At 43.6% G+C, this 16,819-nt stretch overlaps 1 protein-coding gene across 2 annotated transcripts in view; it reads right to left on the minus strand.

The window, feature by feature from the left end:
- The window catches only part of BMPER (BMP binding endothelial regulator), a 247,111-nt gene extending 232,467 nt beyond the window's left edge, over positions 1-14,644 (minus strand). For both annotated transcript variants that reach the window (XM_081533567.1, XM_081533565.1), the window contains exons 1-2: positions 14,398-14,644; positions 13,250-13,335 (exon numbers count right to left, since the gene is read on the minus strand). In XM_081533567.1, coding sequence (XP_081389693.1) covers positions 13,250-13,335; positions 14,398-14,530 — 219 coding nt within the window. In that variant the 5' untranslated portion in view covers positions 14,531-14,644. The remainder of the gene's footprint in view (positions 1-13,249; positions 13,336-14,397) is intronic.
- Positions 14,645-16,819: the final 2,175 nt, after the last annotated feature.

The raw sequence follows: 16,819 nt of genomic DNA on the forward strand, positions 1-16,819 counted from the left end.
GCCATTATTAACATAAATGCTCAGTACATATGTGCTGTGTTTAATAACCATCAATCATTTTCCTACTTCAGTCCTGCAATTCGGTTCCCACGTTTCCTGCAGGTCACCGTGTACCCCTCTCATTGGTACCAAGGTGGGTGTTGTTTCCTCCCTTACCCTCCCCCACCACGATCAGAGGCATCCTGAGGATGTGCAGGAGAACCCATTAATTCAGAGCTGGGGGCTCAGATGAAGAAGAGTTATGTTTTACCATATCAACACATTTTATTTTAGTTTGTGAACCCAGTGTCAGTTCACCCTGAATTTAAAGGTCCCCTCACTAAGATACACCGCAATAACCTGCCAGGATAAGTATCTCCAGTGAAAAATTCTCGAGGTGCTTAAAGTACATATCAGGCTGAACTGTAAGAAATTGTTGTTTTGATAGGTCAACAGCAAACATCCAAAATCTGGAAGCTGTTTCTATAACTTGGCCAAGTGGTGTGTAAAGTACTTTAATCAAATGTCTCTTTGCCTTTGCCCAGTGTACAGCTTTTACAAAACAGAAAAAAAAAATCACATATTTTAATAAACCCTAACTAGTTCCCTACACGCACACAGGCAGCCACAAGAGAAAGGAGGTCACTGCTATCTGGTATATGCTCATCCTAGAAGGAAGGAAGAAGCGCCAGTTCCTCCAGCAGACGCCACTTCAGAACTAATTAAAGACACCTACCCAAAAAGCAGGCTCCTGCCCCCTTCCCTGCCATCCAGCTATTTCCCAGACTCTGACTGAGTCACCTCTTAAGGGAAAGGACTTTCCATCTGGGTGCTCACCTATTGTGCTAATAAGACTGCAAGCTGAGCTCTGGTGGGTACCACTGGGTGCTGGAATCCCTGTTTCACATGTGCTTGAAAACAGGAAATCGCCTCATTTCAATTCTAACAGGCCCATTTCCCTCAAGGAGCATAAACCCAGGAACATGGCATAGCAGCTCTCAAGTGGGAGAATATCTGATTCTTCTTCCCATTCAGGAAAACAGCTTCCCCCTGAGACCTAGAAACACCAGGATGTGAATGTCCTGATGCTACTGTTTTCGCTCTATAAATCCACAACTCAGGAGAGATCCAGCAGGCTGTGAGAACCTCTAGAATTCATGAATTTCTGAGAGGTACAGGGGCAGTGCATGCGTCCTAAGTCACTTCAATCGTGTCTGACTCTTTGCAGCCCTCTGGACTGTAGCCCACCAGGCTCCTTTGTCCATGGGATTCTCCAGGCAAGAATACTGGAGAGGGTTGCCATGCCCTCCTCCAGGGGATCTTCCCAAACCGGGGATCAAACCCATGTCTCTTATGTCTCCTGCACTGGCTGGCAGGTTTTTTTACTACTTATGCCACCTGGAAAGCCCACAGGCAGTCAAACAGCACAGCAAGGCTCTCCTGGAGGCAGAAGTGGCAAGTCCCACAAGACACTGACCAGATGCAGCCCTGCTCTCTGAACCCAGAGGAAGCAGTTGTCATAACTTGCCTCAAACAGGTCTGTTCAATTAGAAAATAAAATGGAAAAGGAATCCCCCAATATTTTTTAGTAAAAAGTTCTAGGAATAAATACAGAAAAGAATGCAAATGTCATTGTTTTGCTCCCTAAAAGGAAAGCAGTGAGGAGGGAAAGGAACCTTATTGCTAATGCTATAGTCTGCAGATCTGCCTCCAAGAGGAACCTAAGAGGACAGGTTCAAAAAATTTTGTTTTACAGAGAGAAGGGAAAAAAATTAAGACAAAGTTGCTAAAAATGCCTCTCAGTGAGACCTAAATAAATGTAAAAACAGTTTTGGGCCTCCTGATTTTCCTGCCTCCTTTCAGAGCACCAGCTCCACCTCTCCTGGAAATAGTCTTCTGAGGTCACCCACAGCTGCAGAGGCCAGCAGTACAACCAGAGAGCCCACTGCACGGCATCTCAAAATAAGATGCTCAGCCTACGCCTGCAGCCTTTGCGGCCATGAAAAAACCATCTGGCCAAAACCTATTTACTTGACCAAGAGTACAAGAGTTATTTTGGAAACACGTGCTTTTATAAGTGAAAATGTGAGGATTGTCATCTCCGTGATTTTTACTGTCACTGTCATTCTCTTTGAAGTGTCCCTGGGGTATCATCACTTATGTTGCAGGTCCTCTCCCACAGCCGTTTTATGGTTATTCCATCAAAGCAGGGCATTCAGGGGACATGCTCTGGTCAGGGGAGATGCCACTTGTCCTGCCGTTTCACTTTCTCTGGTTGAGTTACCTGCGTGAAACCTTCAAATTGCCACTCAGGGTATAGACCTTTGAACTTCTCATTTGCCAGATCTGGGTTAGTCCCGCCCATTACCTAACATTAAAAAAAACACAAAACAGAAAACTCATTACACTGCACGACGTGTACATACAATAAGGCCTTTGTCCTTAAAAGAAAAACATAATTTTCAACAGAGTCGGCTCCCAGAAGCCAAGGGAGCTAACATCCAAAACCTAATATAAACACTGAGGCTTGTGTCCAGGTTTCGGAGTTAGCCTCAGTGAAAGGCGGAGGAAATGATGGGAATGGCAGCCAAGGGGGTCCAAGGCATTTTTCATTGTGATTTTTGAAAACAGAACTGAGATAATCCTGGATCCTCCCCTCTCAGGCACCTCCTGCATTGTCGCCTACAAGGCAGCAGAGTATTTCTATAAGAGAGAATGTTCCTTTTGTCACAAATAAAAGCAGGACTTAATGTCTATATGATTTTAGTTCTCAAATGGGATTACATTCCTTTCAAAGGAAGAAAAAAAGTGTTCTTGCAATGATTACTTAGGATGTCTTTTATAGACGGGGTTGACCTTCTGTGACAAACTCACTGGGAGAATCCTGTTTTGGAACTTGGAGTTCCATTCTGGGGGGTAGCGATCCCGAGTGTTAACAACCCAAATTATAAACAGGAAACTCCAGCCTGACTCCCACTCAAGTCCCAAGGTTACGGACCTCTCGCTGAAGCTATGGGGCTTCCAGAGATGAGGGGACAAGGTTCTTACACTTGAAGACCTCATCTCCTAAGATAAATGTGCCCAAGTTAACCACATACGTTACTACATAGAACATGCTCTCAAAGAGAAGAGGTAGATTCTTAGACGAGTTGATGAGACAGCTGGTCAAAAACACACAAAGCTCTGTGAACGTGGAGGGTCTCCAAGTCCAAATCCAGTCACATTAGTTAATGTGGGATCACCTGCTACACCGTGAGCACCCACAGAGTGACTGGGGCTGGGCAGACAGCAGGGCTCTGCACATTTTAAAAGGGGGAGAACTGCCTGGTGGTGCAGTGGTTAGGAATCTGTGCTTTCACTACCGAGGGCATGGCTTCAAACCCTGGCTGGGGAACTAAAATCCCACAAGCCATGCCTCTCAGCCAAAAATAAAAATTTAAGCATACAAAATTATTAAATTTTTTTAAAATATAAATAAATTAATCTAATTAAAGGGAGAGGATTCTGAAGCATCAGTCTCAGTGGCTCCACTCAGTAATTAGTTTTACATTTCTGCCTCCCACCTTCCACTTCCTCATTCAATGGCAGTGCCGCAAAGGACAGGTCGGCCTCGCTGTGAAAGCAATGTTTCGATTAGCCGTCAGGAGACGAATACTAAACAGGTAGACTTCTGAAAATGAGAAACAGAGAAGCAGCCATCTTGCTAAGCCCCAATACTTCCCAGGTTTTCTATCTTTTATGGAAAAGATAGCAGTCACCTCTACTAAAGTTCCATCATCTGCCCTGATAGAAGTTCAGAGTAAACACATCATAGGAATTGGCCATACACTGAAATAGAAGCAGTAGTCCAGTTAATCATTTCTTAGAAGATTTAGAAGTCTTGTAGTCATCTATCTAAGCACTTCTTAGAAGTCTGGGATAGGCAGTAATTGCATAGCATTTAGATGGTGGCGTGTCTGCAGTGTACTAAGTCACTTCAGTCATGTCTGACTCTTTGCAAACCCATAGACTGTAGTAAGCCAGGCTCCTCTGTCCATGGGAATTCTCCAGGCAAGAATACTGGAGTGGGTTGCTGTGCCCTCCTCCACGGGATCTTTCCCACCCAGGGATTGAACCCATCCATGTCTCTTACATCTCCTGCATTGGCAGGCTGGGGCTATCATTTCTGAAGTGCTTACCACGTTCCAGACCCTGTTTTAAGAATCTTGACTTAAGAAATGTTTTGACTCACAATTCTGACAAAAGCCCTATGATGAAAATAAAGATGTCAAGATACAGAAATATTAGGCAACTCACGCAAAGCTGTACAACTATTAAAGGAGATAAAGGAGTCACTACACTATCATTGCTAAAAAATATACTCACTAAAGTATGAGCTAAAAACTGGTTTATAGCATACACTTCACTTTCTTCTCTTCAAGTTCTGGCCCTTAATAATAATAGTTCCCCTTATACTGTATACAGAGGTCTTTCACAAACACTAGTGTATTTAACCCATACACGTCACCTCAGTCAATGGCTACAGCCCACAGATGGGGTCTCCATTATGATTTCTCTTTAGAAATGAAACCAAAGGGCAGAAATACCATTGTGACTTACCCACAACTGAGGCTCAGGGAGACCAAGGTGGCTGCCCAGTTATGCACAGCTACAAGGTGGCCCTGGGGAGACTTGAACTCATAATTTAAGACACCAAGGCTGCCATCCCACAGGTCTTCTTCAGTGATGAAACAGACATCAAAAATTTAGTGAAAAAAGAAAATATTTTTCCTGAAGATCTAACTAAAGGATTAAATTATATCATAATATTTTTAAAGCACCATTAACAGTTTCATAGAGCAAACTTGAAAGTTTATAATGGTAAGATTTTATGTTAGCCAAGTTCTTTGATATTGTTGCTCTGATTCAAAGTAAGAAATGCCTCCGTATAGCTTTGTCCATTTTGCACGTAACTATAGAAACATTCCAAAGACATTTCCAAAGTCTATTATTTTTATTTATGAAATTAGTTTTGTTTGGGGACCTTTGAAAATGTCATGTGGTATTCACTTTTGCTGAAACCTTTACATTCATAAAATGTGTTATTTTTGCACTAAATTTTCAAAATCCCTAGAGCAATCTTGGTATTTCTTTCAAACCAGGTTCCACCAAATTCTATCTATGATCAATTCTATTCCATGGGAAAACGAGCAACAAGTCCTAGGGACCTGGGCACCATTGCGTTTGCTTCAAATAGTTCAAGATGATGATGAGAAAGTTCCATCCTTAATGTTCTCCCAGAAGGTCCAGTCTAACTCTGCAAGATCTAATACCACTGATCTTCCTCTTCTTCAAACATCTTCTGCCTTGGCCTGCACTTTGCTGGTTCTCCTTCTGTAACTATACCTCAGTATCAGTTGTTGGCTTCTCCTTTCTTAACCTTCTATTAAATATAGCCCTTCTTCTATTTACTATTATAGGCTAATTTCTTGAAATCTCAATTTGGACCCCTTCCAAAGACAAATAATTTATCCCCAAAGTTCTGAAACTTATTTCAATGCAAACAGTTAACACATTGGCTTCTAGTCCTGATGATGTCTCTATTACTATCAAGATCCACATTTTGAAAAGCCTACAAGGTTTTCCTAATTGGAAGGTCTTCAAGCCCACTTCAGTTCTAAACTTATTATCCCTCATCCACCTCCATGCCCTTTTCTCTTCCTACACTGTGCATAACACTTGCTAGAATTCTCAAAATTCCCTTCAATCCACCCATCTCTCACCTTTGCTATTTATTTTATTGCCAAGTTCTATCAACAGCTTCCCAGGTGTCACTAGTGGTAAAGAACCCACCTGCCAATGCAGGAGACATAAGAGAATGCAGATTCAATTCCTGGGTCGGGAAGATCCCTCTGGAGAAGGGAATGGCAATTCACTCCAGTATTCTTGCCTGGAGAATCCCATAGACAGCAGCCTTGTGGGCTACAGTCCATAGAGTCACAAAGAGTCAGACACAAGTGAAGTGACTTAGCACATTAACTTGGGCTCTGAAACTCCTCTGCAAGTCTGGAGGTCCCGGCACAGGGGTACGCTTGCTTTAAGGTGGGTCGTACAATTTTGATTGTTGTAAAAAAATGTGTGCTACCACTGAGAATACATATTACCATAAAAGTATCTGCCAAACTGAATAATTTGTCAAATGGGTCAAGCAACAGTGCAGAGCAAGGTATCACTGTGGGTAAGAGGAGAGAGATGGCCCCAAAATGGAATCCAAAACTTATCCATGCATGCGTTTTCCTCTTGCATTCCACTGTGCGCAAGAATCTGTACTATTGGTCTGCCTCCCCAAGGTGCCCAACCAGCACAATGCTTCAAACACAGAAAAGGCAAAAAAGGAAGGGGAGAATGAAGTGTGAAAAGAAGGAAGAAAGAATAATATTATTGAATTTATAACCTGTTATCCCTAGTGCTTTGAACGATGTTTTATAGAACTAAAACTGGGAATCAGGAGGTCTTAAAATATACACCCAGCTCATTTTGCTGATCTTAACTAAGTTCAACAAGCACACTTGACCTCCTGGTGCCATGAAAGGTGATGTTACTAGTATTCTTTTATAGCATAAAGGATTTAACAGACTATCAGTTGGACCCAAGTGCCATAGAAGAGGGTGCGAGAAACTTATATCTTTTATTTATTCAATGAATTTGTATTAACTGGTTTATTTTCCATCATTTTGTGTTGCCTGACTTTTCCTATGATGTCCTGTTCTCCTGCCCTCACTATATCTGAATCTTCATCTGGGGAAGGGCTCTCTTTCCCCAGCCTGGTTTCCCACACTTATAACACAGGTTTACTGGTGGTGCACACTATGAAGACTGGTACCTTGAAATGAAAAGAAAGCGTGTTTAAAATGGGATGGGAATGGGGCAGGGGAGCACACAAGTAAGTGGGCAGCAAAAACCTACTCAGGTCTGGAATGGGGTTGAGAGACTTGTACAAGGCAGTCCAGGAAAATCACCATGATGCCAGGACCACGAGGCAGTTTTTCCAGAATTACAGCGCTCCTGAGTCCCAACCCTATCCCTCTGCCAACAAAAGTATAAGTGAAGGTGACCCCACAGGCATAGAGACGTAAATACTCTGCAGAAAAACGAGGCCCCTCTTCCATGGAAAGTTTTTTTAGTGTTTAATGGAGAGCAAGGGGAAAACTTACAGCAGGGCTCACAGACCACTGAACCAATAAGAAAGCAGCTCAGATCAACCTAGTCCAAGTCTGGAGGGACAGAAAACCCCACAAAATGTTACTGACCTAGCCCTGTCCATTCATAATGATGGGTGGGCTTGGCATCATTATGCCTAGGTCTCTTCTCCATCGGCTTCCCTTCCCTCCCTTTTCTTTCCTTCTTTTTTAATGAGCCCATAGGGTTTCTTTCTTTTTTTTTTTTTTTTAAAGAATATTTATTATTTATTTGGCTGCACTAGGAGTTAGTTGGAGCTCGTGAGATCTTCAATCTTCCTTGCAGCTTGCAGCATGCGAACTCTTAGTTGCAGCATGTGGCATCTAGTTCCCTGGCCAGGGAGAGAACCTGGGCTCCCTACATTGGGAGCAGAGTCTTAGTCATTGGACCACCAGGGAAGTCCCCCCTTTTCTCTCTGTTCTAATGAATATTTGCCTCTAATTCCATGTGAGGAAATCAGAATTTATACATTAACATCATTATCAACAATAACAATAATGAATCATTCTGACTATATGCCAAGCTTTGGACCAAGTCTTAAATGTTCTAGCTCATTTAGTTCTCACAGCAAGTCTATGAACTTGTTAATGACAGCCATCCCACTTTACAGATAAGGAAATGGAGGCTTAGAAAGGTGAAAAAACTTTCTTGAGTTCACCAGCAGTAAGTGACTGAGCCAGGCTCCCCAGGTGGCTCAGTGGTAAAGAATCCACCTGCCAATGCCAGAGACAAGGGTTCAATCCCTGGGTTGGGAAGATCTCCAGGAGAAGGAAATGGCAACCCTCTCTTGTATTCTTATCTGGGAAATCCCATGGACAGAAAAGCCTCGTGGGCTACAGTTCATGGGGTCGCAAAAGAGTTGGACATCACTTAGCAATTAAACAACAACAGAGCCAGTATTGGAACCCAGGCCTGTCTGATGCCAGGGCTAAAGCACTTTGCCAAAATGATATGATATGATGCCTGCACTGCATCTTCCCCTGAAGGGCCCTCCAAGTCCAGACTTGGTTTGTGTTATAAGACAAAATTACTCTAACTACTCCCTAGAGTGAGCCTATGTCAGCTTTGCAGAGGTTGAGATAACTCTCTGAAGCCCTTGGAGGGATCTGTAGACATTTGGAAATAGTAAACAACCTGCAAAAGCAAGTTGGTTTAGCAGAGAAAACACTGTTTTCACATCGCAGGTCTGTTTCTTAGTAACTATATAACTTCAGGATGTTTGCTCCATTTTTACGAGCCTCAAGAAAGTTCTAATGATAATAATCGTCTATGAGCTGGTATTGGAGAATTTGTCAGTATGATGCTGTAAATTAGTTCAGTTCAGTTCACTTAAGTTCAGTCGCTCAGTCGTGTCAGACTCTTTGTGACCCCATGGACTGCAGCACACCAGGCTTCCCTGTCCGTCACCAACTCCCGGTGCCTACTTAAACTCATGCCCATTGAGTTGGTGATGCCATCCGACCATCTCATCCTCTGTCATCCCCTTCTCCTCCAGCCTTCAATCTTTCCCGGCATCAGAGTCTTTTCACATAAGTCAGTTCTTCGCATTAGGTGGCCAAAGTATTGCAGTTTCAGTTTCAGCATCAGTCCTTCCAATGAATATTCAGGATTGATTTCCTTTTGGATGGGATGGTTGATCTCCATGCAGTTCAAGGGACTCTCAAGAGTCTTCTCTAACTAAATTAGTTACCCTTTCCTAAAACTCTATTGAATACCTTATTCTATGGGAAGGCAATTTGTCACACCACCTTCTAAATAGAGTATAAATAAAAATAAATAAATATATAAACACATAAATAAATAAACCCTGATCGTTGCCTTAGTGAGCATCCACTATCCAGTCTAAAAATGATACAAAACAATTTTCAAAAAATTGTAGCAACCTATTCATAAGTGCATGTATGAAGCATAGCTCTCTGAACACATCGACTACTTTATATTTCCCCTCCCTCCTTCCTTCACCTTCCTCAATCTCCCTCTCTCCAACTCTCTTTCTCTTTCACAATCTCTCTCTCTCCCTCTCTCTCTCTCTCTCTCTCTCTCTCTCTCTCTCTCACACACACACACACACAGACATACAGGGAATTGAATCCTGATGCACCGCTGTCTCCCTCATCCTCAAACACGTGCCTTACACTTGTTCAGTTAATAGATAACTATTCTTCAGCCAGTTAATTTGAACAATAAAAAACATCAGGCTTTTATAGAGAGAAAGTACCCAAGAGAATCAAAGATGCTGGTAGCTGCTTGTTTAGTGACAGAGGATTCTGTGATTAAAAGTAGAAGACAGCAGACAAAGCCCCCTCTGTGTGCACCCCTTGGTTGGCTCCAAGCAAGGTGGAGCCCCACTTGTAACACCAAATTTCACGTTGTTTTTTATGAGCAGAGGGTCCATTTCTAAATTGTACCTCTGGATTTAAAAGAGGAAATTTAAACCTCAGAATAATGTTTTTTGCTGAACAAAATGTATGCCAAACTAAGCTCGGACTGACTTCTGTTTTCTGAGTCCCAGCCTCCCAAGTTTTCTCGGGTTTCCAGTACTGGGCCGAACTCACTGGCTTTTGCCATTTCCTTCTATGTTACAGTTAGGTGGAAAAGGGGTGAGAAGCAGAGGTACTACATCCTCAGGTTCACTGGATGGATTGGGGGATGCCCAAAAAATCCAGAGGACCACTTTCGATTCATTAGGTGAGACGGGCTGGCTCTTATCAGCTGTACTTCACGTAAGGCACCAATATGTTTTTCTAGGCATTACGGGAAAAATAATTCTAGCAAGAAAGGGAAAAACACCACACAAAACAGCAAGAAGTCTGGCTTTCCTTCCCCAGCCCCACAAAAGACCATTTTGTTAAGACAAGGAAAAGCTGTGCTTTGCTTTCTAACTGAACAATGAAGCGCTTGCATCTTTAATCCAAACTGTCTACCCGCTTCCCTAGATTTCAGGACAATAGTCCAATTTCTCACCTTCCCCCTTGAACAGTTGAACCCACACACTTTAAAATAATATCCATCAGCAGCTGACAAACTGGTTATTCTTGGACCACGACTGATGCTGGCAAGAGTAGGTCCAGGCAGACAAGGATAAATGAGAATAAAATTATTCAGTTCTGCTCGCCATGGCCACAGCATCAGCTGTCATCCTCAAAATTCCCACAGAAAAGAGTTCATTCCACCTTCGAAACATTTCAGAGCTTAAAAGTTTAAATCAGGCCAAGTTGATTCTGTGGGATTTTTCTAGCTTTTACACTGTAATTATATGCAGGACTTTGTGCCACCTATTTCCTCTCAACTGTAACATTTTACGTCTTTTTTAAGCATACGTTGAGGTTAGCTTTTTTTTTAGTACGTGTTATGAAATAAGATATGAGCTTATACTCAGCTTTAGGTAGCTTTCTGCCAAAAGGCTGGACCAATACAAACTAAATATGACTATTTTCTTTATCCAAAGTACAGTTTTGACTATTACATACCCTCTTAACATACATACATAAAACTAGCTCACAACGAAAGCTCCCTGCAGGTCAACTGAAATCATAACGAGATTTTCCTTTCATATAATGTGATTAACAAATGTTAGCTAACCAAACTCCTAAAAGACTCAAAAGAAAAAAGCAAAATAACTCAAGCAATGCCAAAAAGTCAAATAACTCAACAATCGTTCCATTTTTTTCCTTGCTTTTTCACATCTTTAACTTAGAAAATAGCCTGTTTCACTTGACTATAGGCATGTGCTCTAGAGACAGGTGAGAGTGAGTTCCAGCTCCTCTGTTTACTAAAATATGACCTTTACAAGCTACTAAATCTTCTAGCCTCAGTTTCCTCATCTGTAAAATGGGGGGAGGGGGTAAAAATCTTCAAAAGATTTTTGTGAAGATTAAATGAAATGATGCAGTCTTCGATAAGTGACAGCAAATACAGTATTTCATAAGTGTTAGTTGTTATTTCTGACATTATCTGTTTGCTAAATAAGCCTACCTTCCAGTGTAAATATAAAATTGTCAACTAGCCTCATGGTAGCCTAGGTGCTTTGAAATTCATATACTGCAGTGGATCTCTTGGAAACTTACAAATAAAGAAACAGTTGTCCATCTAGCCTTACTCAACTTTATCAAGTACTACAAATGTTTGGGAAACAATAATAACTATGACAACTTGGGACCCATAATCCTAAACCCCTGCAAAAGTCACGGCAACATATCACTGAACCTTTCAGCTAGGGGGAACTTTGAGGCATCCTCTGAAAAGCAAGTGAGTCAGAATTTGAGTCTTGAGTTTATATATTTGGAAAGGATTTCTGATAGCTCTCATGAAGGCAGATACCTCCAAATGTTACTCAAAGATATAAATGAACCTACCACCCTTCTGAACGTAATCAATGTAAGGATCACTTCAGAATTCCAACTGACGCATCTTTTTTCTTCAGATTCACTCTTTACCTTCAAAACAGCAAGGTCTTATTAGCAGTAAGCTGTACTTTCGGGGAAAGGCACGATTTCCACCAGAGGCAAGAGTACCAAAAAAAGGAAATGCTGTATGGAGAATTTTTGTACTATTTGGGAAAAGTTTGCAAAACCCAAACTCTGTGTTTAAACATTATAAATGTAACAATATTGCTGAAGAGAAAAACAATATTTTCGCATGTGGAGTTCCAAATTCATTTAAATATTACCCCATTTTCTGAGATCTTAAGAGATTAAGATAAAATAATTCACTAACACTATGCAGATAGGAGAAATAAAGAAATCATCTCCCCTCTGCCCCCACCACACACACACACAGGCAGACACATTACATTTTTAAATACACAACTGAGCCAAAATTTAATGCAAAGCTCCTTTTCAACAGGTCCTTTGGTGAAAGATCATACATTAACAAGGCAGCTCATAAACACAAACCTAACTGTCCCTCTCTCAGCTCTCTTTTGTTAAAGCAGCAACACTTATCATCTCTGGAAATGGAATGCATTTTTACCTCTATTTCTGATGAGTTCCTTAGTCTTCAGAACCTGATAATCATTTGGTGCAGACATTCACCTTCATCCATTTATCATTTCACAACATTGACCTCATCTCTTGTCATGAAAAACTTCAGGTAGTTTAAACCCAGATGGCTTGGCTTTCTCCTAAACAGAGAAAATTCCCTTCTCTGGTTGCATACAGCATGTTGATCTGATAACAAGCAGTCATCTATCATTTGGGAGCTTTGCATTTGACTTTGACTGCCTTAATGTATTTCCAACAGGGTTTTGTGATGTGTAGTTTTTAATCAAGGTTTGCCAAAAGTGATTGGCATGTAAAACACTTTTAAACAAAAATGTTCTTTGTGAGTCGCTATTTCAGCTCAGAAATTCTTATTCACATAATTTAATCTCCCCCATGTGGTTACTTATTAGATCTTATCATTAACTATAAAGCTAAAATAAACTGAAACAAATTATTTTTTTAATCTACCAGCCACTGCCAGTGTTAACTAAGCAGCTGACAGCCAAGTGTCATCCTCTACTAAGGACAGAATGTCCTGTCTGACTCATGGCTTCCAAATCAGATATATAAAGACTGTTTTTGAGAGCTTAGGATATAAGAGGCAAAGAAACTCATCTTGTCCCCATGTTTGTGCTTTGTGACTCTAACCTCTCTTTCCCCTTGTCACATACCTTATCCCAGACCTTTATACCTAAATGTTATCATTTTCACACTGAGCTCCAACAATAGAATCAGAGCAGAAAGTTTGGTGGCACCTATGATTTGGTGACAATAGCCATTCCCGGGAGCAGAAGTGCAAGTGGTAATTACCACTGAGGTGACGCTTTACCAAGTCCATCTGAAGTTTACTTCTGCAACCTGATGTCAGAGATAAACATCTCTAGCCTGATGAAATAGAAACTGCCAAAGTCCGTAAAACTTGGAAATTCAACGGAATTCAATTCACCAGCCATCTGTGGTTTTGTAATGACCAAAAGCAATTTTTAAGATCTGGTCATAAAATTACAGCTATAGGATTCACCTTGTCAGAGGGAGCAATTGATTTCCCATTACCTGATCTCCATACTCACCATGCAGACACACATTATACAAGGGTTGTCCGTGATAAATGGAATCTGGAGGACTTCACCTTCATTTTCACATTTTGCAACAGAACCTGAAGGGAAAAAATGTTATTTAAATTTAGCTGCATGGCCTTGTTACAAAAATAGAATTTTTATACTAATATTTTTTGAAAAAACTATATCTAAATTTCAGAAATCCCTAATGAGTTTTAAATAATCAAATTCACTCAAAAAAAGTCCCTCTGAAAAAAAACCTACTTTAAATAATTTTATTAGAACAGGTTTGTTTGTTTTTTTAAGTCTGTACTATATAGATACATTTTCTGCTCTCAGATGGTTGGTTTAAGCACAATTCCAAGTATTTCATTGGATCTTTAATAATATCCCTCCTTTATAAAACCATTTCAACTAAACAAACACTCCCATAAGCAAAAAATTCAAATTGGCCATTAAGGCAAATTTTAAATTCGAACAGAATTAAGGACTGTGTCAATGAACGGGCCTTTATATGAATCTGCCTCATCTTGTGTTGAATAGAAATTACTTTTTGAAATACAATCTTTTCTTAGAAATAGACTCAATATTTTCCTTTCTGCACCAGGTGTCAGTAAAGTATGTCCTTCAGAACAGCAGCTGAGGTCTTCACCTGCCTGAAAGCATATAATCATTATACCCTGCTATTATTACCCTTTTAAAATATGATAGTTTCTTTAAATTCAAGGTCTGGAGGGCGAGTGCTTTAAAGATCACTACCAGTAAAGAAGCTATATTGGAACCCTTTAGAGTGAGACAGGCCTATGGGTGGAAAACGATGAAGTTTTTTTTTTTTTTCTTTAATTGCATACGGGAGAAGAGATCAAACTAAAGGTTGAAAACTAAAAATAATAAAGCAACTTTTCAAATTCAAATAGAAGAATTTCCGTTATCACTACAGTATTGATGTCAACAGCCTGCCCGCTCTCCACTCCTTAGCCTACTCACTGCTTTTCCACCCCTTACGCCCGAAGGGGTTCCTTCATCCCCCTGCGCCAGCGAGGAGCAGGCTCCAAGGTGCTCGTTCCCCACCCTCCCGTCCCCGGGGCCAGTCAGCGCTTTCTCTCCCAGGTACCAAGCCAGCGTCTGGGAGGGTCGGTCCCTCCCGACCCCTCCCCTACCTGTCAAGAAGGAGGAAGCCAGAGACATGGGGACCCCCGAGCAATTGAGCAGCAGCAAGACGCAGCAGGTAATCCCGGGCGAGCGCCGGCAGAGACGCTCAGCCAGAGCCCTGACGCCGGAGAACCAGAGCATCGTCACCTGGAGGGAATCCCGGGCGACTGCAGGTCCCGCGCCGCCGCCTGTGCTCCGCTACCGCCGCTCGCAGTCCAAAAGGGCTCTCAGCCGGCGAGTCGGGAGACAGTCCGCGAAGGAGGGAGGCGGGCGCCCGGGAGCCTGGGGCGGGGGAAAGGTGGGGGGGGTGGAGGTTGGCGGGGGGAGAGGCGGGAGAGCGAGGCGAGGGGTGGGGGGCGCCCAGGGAGGAGGGGTCCTGCGGCCAGGCTCCTCCAATGCGGCTTTTTTTTTTTTTTTTTAAAGGAGTTGCTCGCAGCGGTTTAGTCGTCGTCTCCTCTACGCCAGAGAGGGGGCCAGGAGGAGGGGGCCAGGAGGAGGGGGTATCGGAACTGCGGGAGATAGGCAGAGAGGAGTGGCTGCGCTGCCCGCAGCGCACCGCTGCTCCGCCGCCGCCGCCGCCGGGGCTGCAGTGACTGCCCCGGGGCGCGCCGCTGCTGCAGCTGCCGCGTCCTCCACTTCTGCACTCCCACCTCCTACCGGCCTCGCCGGCTCTCCACTCGGCCCGCTCGCACGCTCGCTCCGGCGCCGGAGACCGGGGCGCACCCGGCGCCTCGGGGAACCCGCTGGGGGCGCCCGGACGCAAGAGGGATAGTAGCCTCGCGGTGGGCGCTTGTCTCCGCCGGGGGTCCAGCCAGCTCCCCCAGACCCTCGAGGGAGGCCATTTGCCCCGGGGCACGGATCGGAGCGGGGCAGGCGTGTCTCCACCACCCGGAGCGCGCAGCGCCTCCTCCCTTTCCCGGGGGGCGGGTGGGGAGGGATCCCTCCCCTTACGGGGGGTGCCGCGCCAACCCTGCTCCTCCTGTGCGCCAACCCTAGGAGGGAGGAGAATATGGGACGCAGGGAGCCCCACCACTGCGGCTCGTTCCCTGATGCCCCAGCTTTGGGAAGGAGTGATAAACCCAGTGCCTGGGGCGGAGTGGGGGTGCGGGCAACTTTTCACTCTGCTTTGCCTTACTCTGGCTGGGGCACGACGGCCGACAAGCCCTGAGCGGACAGAGGAGCGAGGGGCCTTCGAGATCACTGCTCAGTGCTTCTGTGTCTGTGCGTCGTGACACTAGGGAAGACAGAATTTGAAACGACACGCAAGATCGATTAATACATGCACAGAGGCGAACGCTTGTCGCGCTTAAAAAAGAGGAACAGTGGTTCCATTACTCCTCCCATCTAACCTCGGGCGAACCGGGGCAGGGAAGTGCTGTTTGACTAATCATTCATTCACCCGAGAAAGAGGGAGGCCCGTGTGGCGGCTAATTTTTGGCAGGGACCGCCGCGGCGTTCTCGGGAGCTTGGAGTTGTCGCTTAGTCCGACTTTACCTACCGCCCAGGGATGACCCCGGCCAGATCGCGGCCTCTCTCTCGAGCCTTGGCCCACTCTGCCCAAAGGAGGATATGCAATGGAGGAGAGAATTTTTGTAACCAAATGGGAATTAGGGGACGCTTGGCAAGTATCGGGACCTGATGATCAGCTGTCTTCCGAGCTCACGTGGGTCCCGGCTTCCTCTCCCTAAGAATGAAAATGGGGACCCCTCACGCGGATCCTCCTGGTAGGTCGGCCTTGGCGGATCCGAAAGGCAGTCACGGACTAGCCAAGCACGTTTCTCAGCAGGACGCATCTAACAGTTTCTGGGCAACGTGGGGGTTGTCTGTAGTCACAGAAACTATACCTTTGCAAATATATTCGTCTGTTTGCCGACACATTTTGTACAGATTCCTCTTAAGCCCTCCCCCTTTTGGAGTGGGGGGAATGGGGCTGTTTATTTGTTTTTATTTTTTCGAGTCGTTAGAGCCTTCACTTAAGGCTGCAGTGCCCACATCCAGGCACGCCAGGGAGCCTATAGGAGCGTTGCTCTTACACGGAAAAAATAAGAGAGGGTAAAGCTGTCATTAGCTTAACACGCTCCATTTCCCTCTCAAAACAGATTTTTAGTGTAAAACTTAAAATTAAAAGAGAAGAAAGATGACGTGTGGTTGCTTTTTCCCCCAGAAATAACCACGATGGCCAGGCAGCTCCTTGAAAATCAGCTTTTAGAGTATTTACTAATGATAAAGAGAACATGAAAAAAAAGAAGAAAAGAAAAAAAGAAATCTTTAAACTTAGCCCGATCTCCTAAATATTTTTTGGTCTATAGTGACCAATCAAAAAATAAAATAAAAACTTTTATGACTACAGATAAGTACAGTCAGTTGAAACTCTACCCTACAAAGATTCTCTTTGCACGGGGCTTTTATATAAACTTGTTAAGCGTAACT

The sequence above is a fragment of the Giraffa tippelskirchi genome, chromosome 10, assembly GCF_054371585.1.
Source record: "Giraffa tippelskirchi isolate mGirTip1 chromosome 10, T2T-mGirTip1v1.2.pri, whole genome shotgun sequence".
In the NCBI taxonomy this organism is placed as follows: Eukaryota; Metazoa; Chordata; class Mammalia; order Artiodactyla; family Giraffidae; genus Giraffa; species Giraffa tippelskirchi.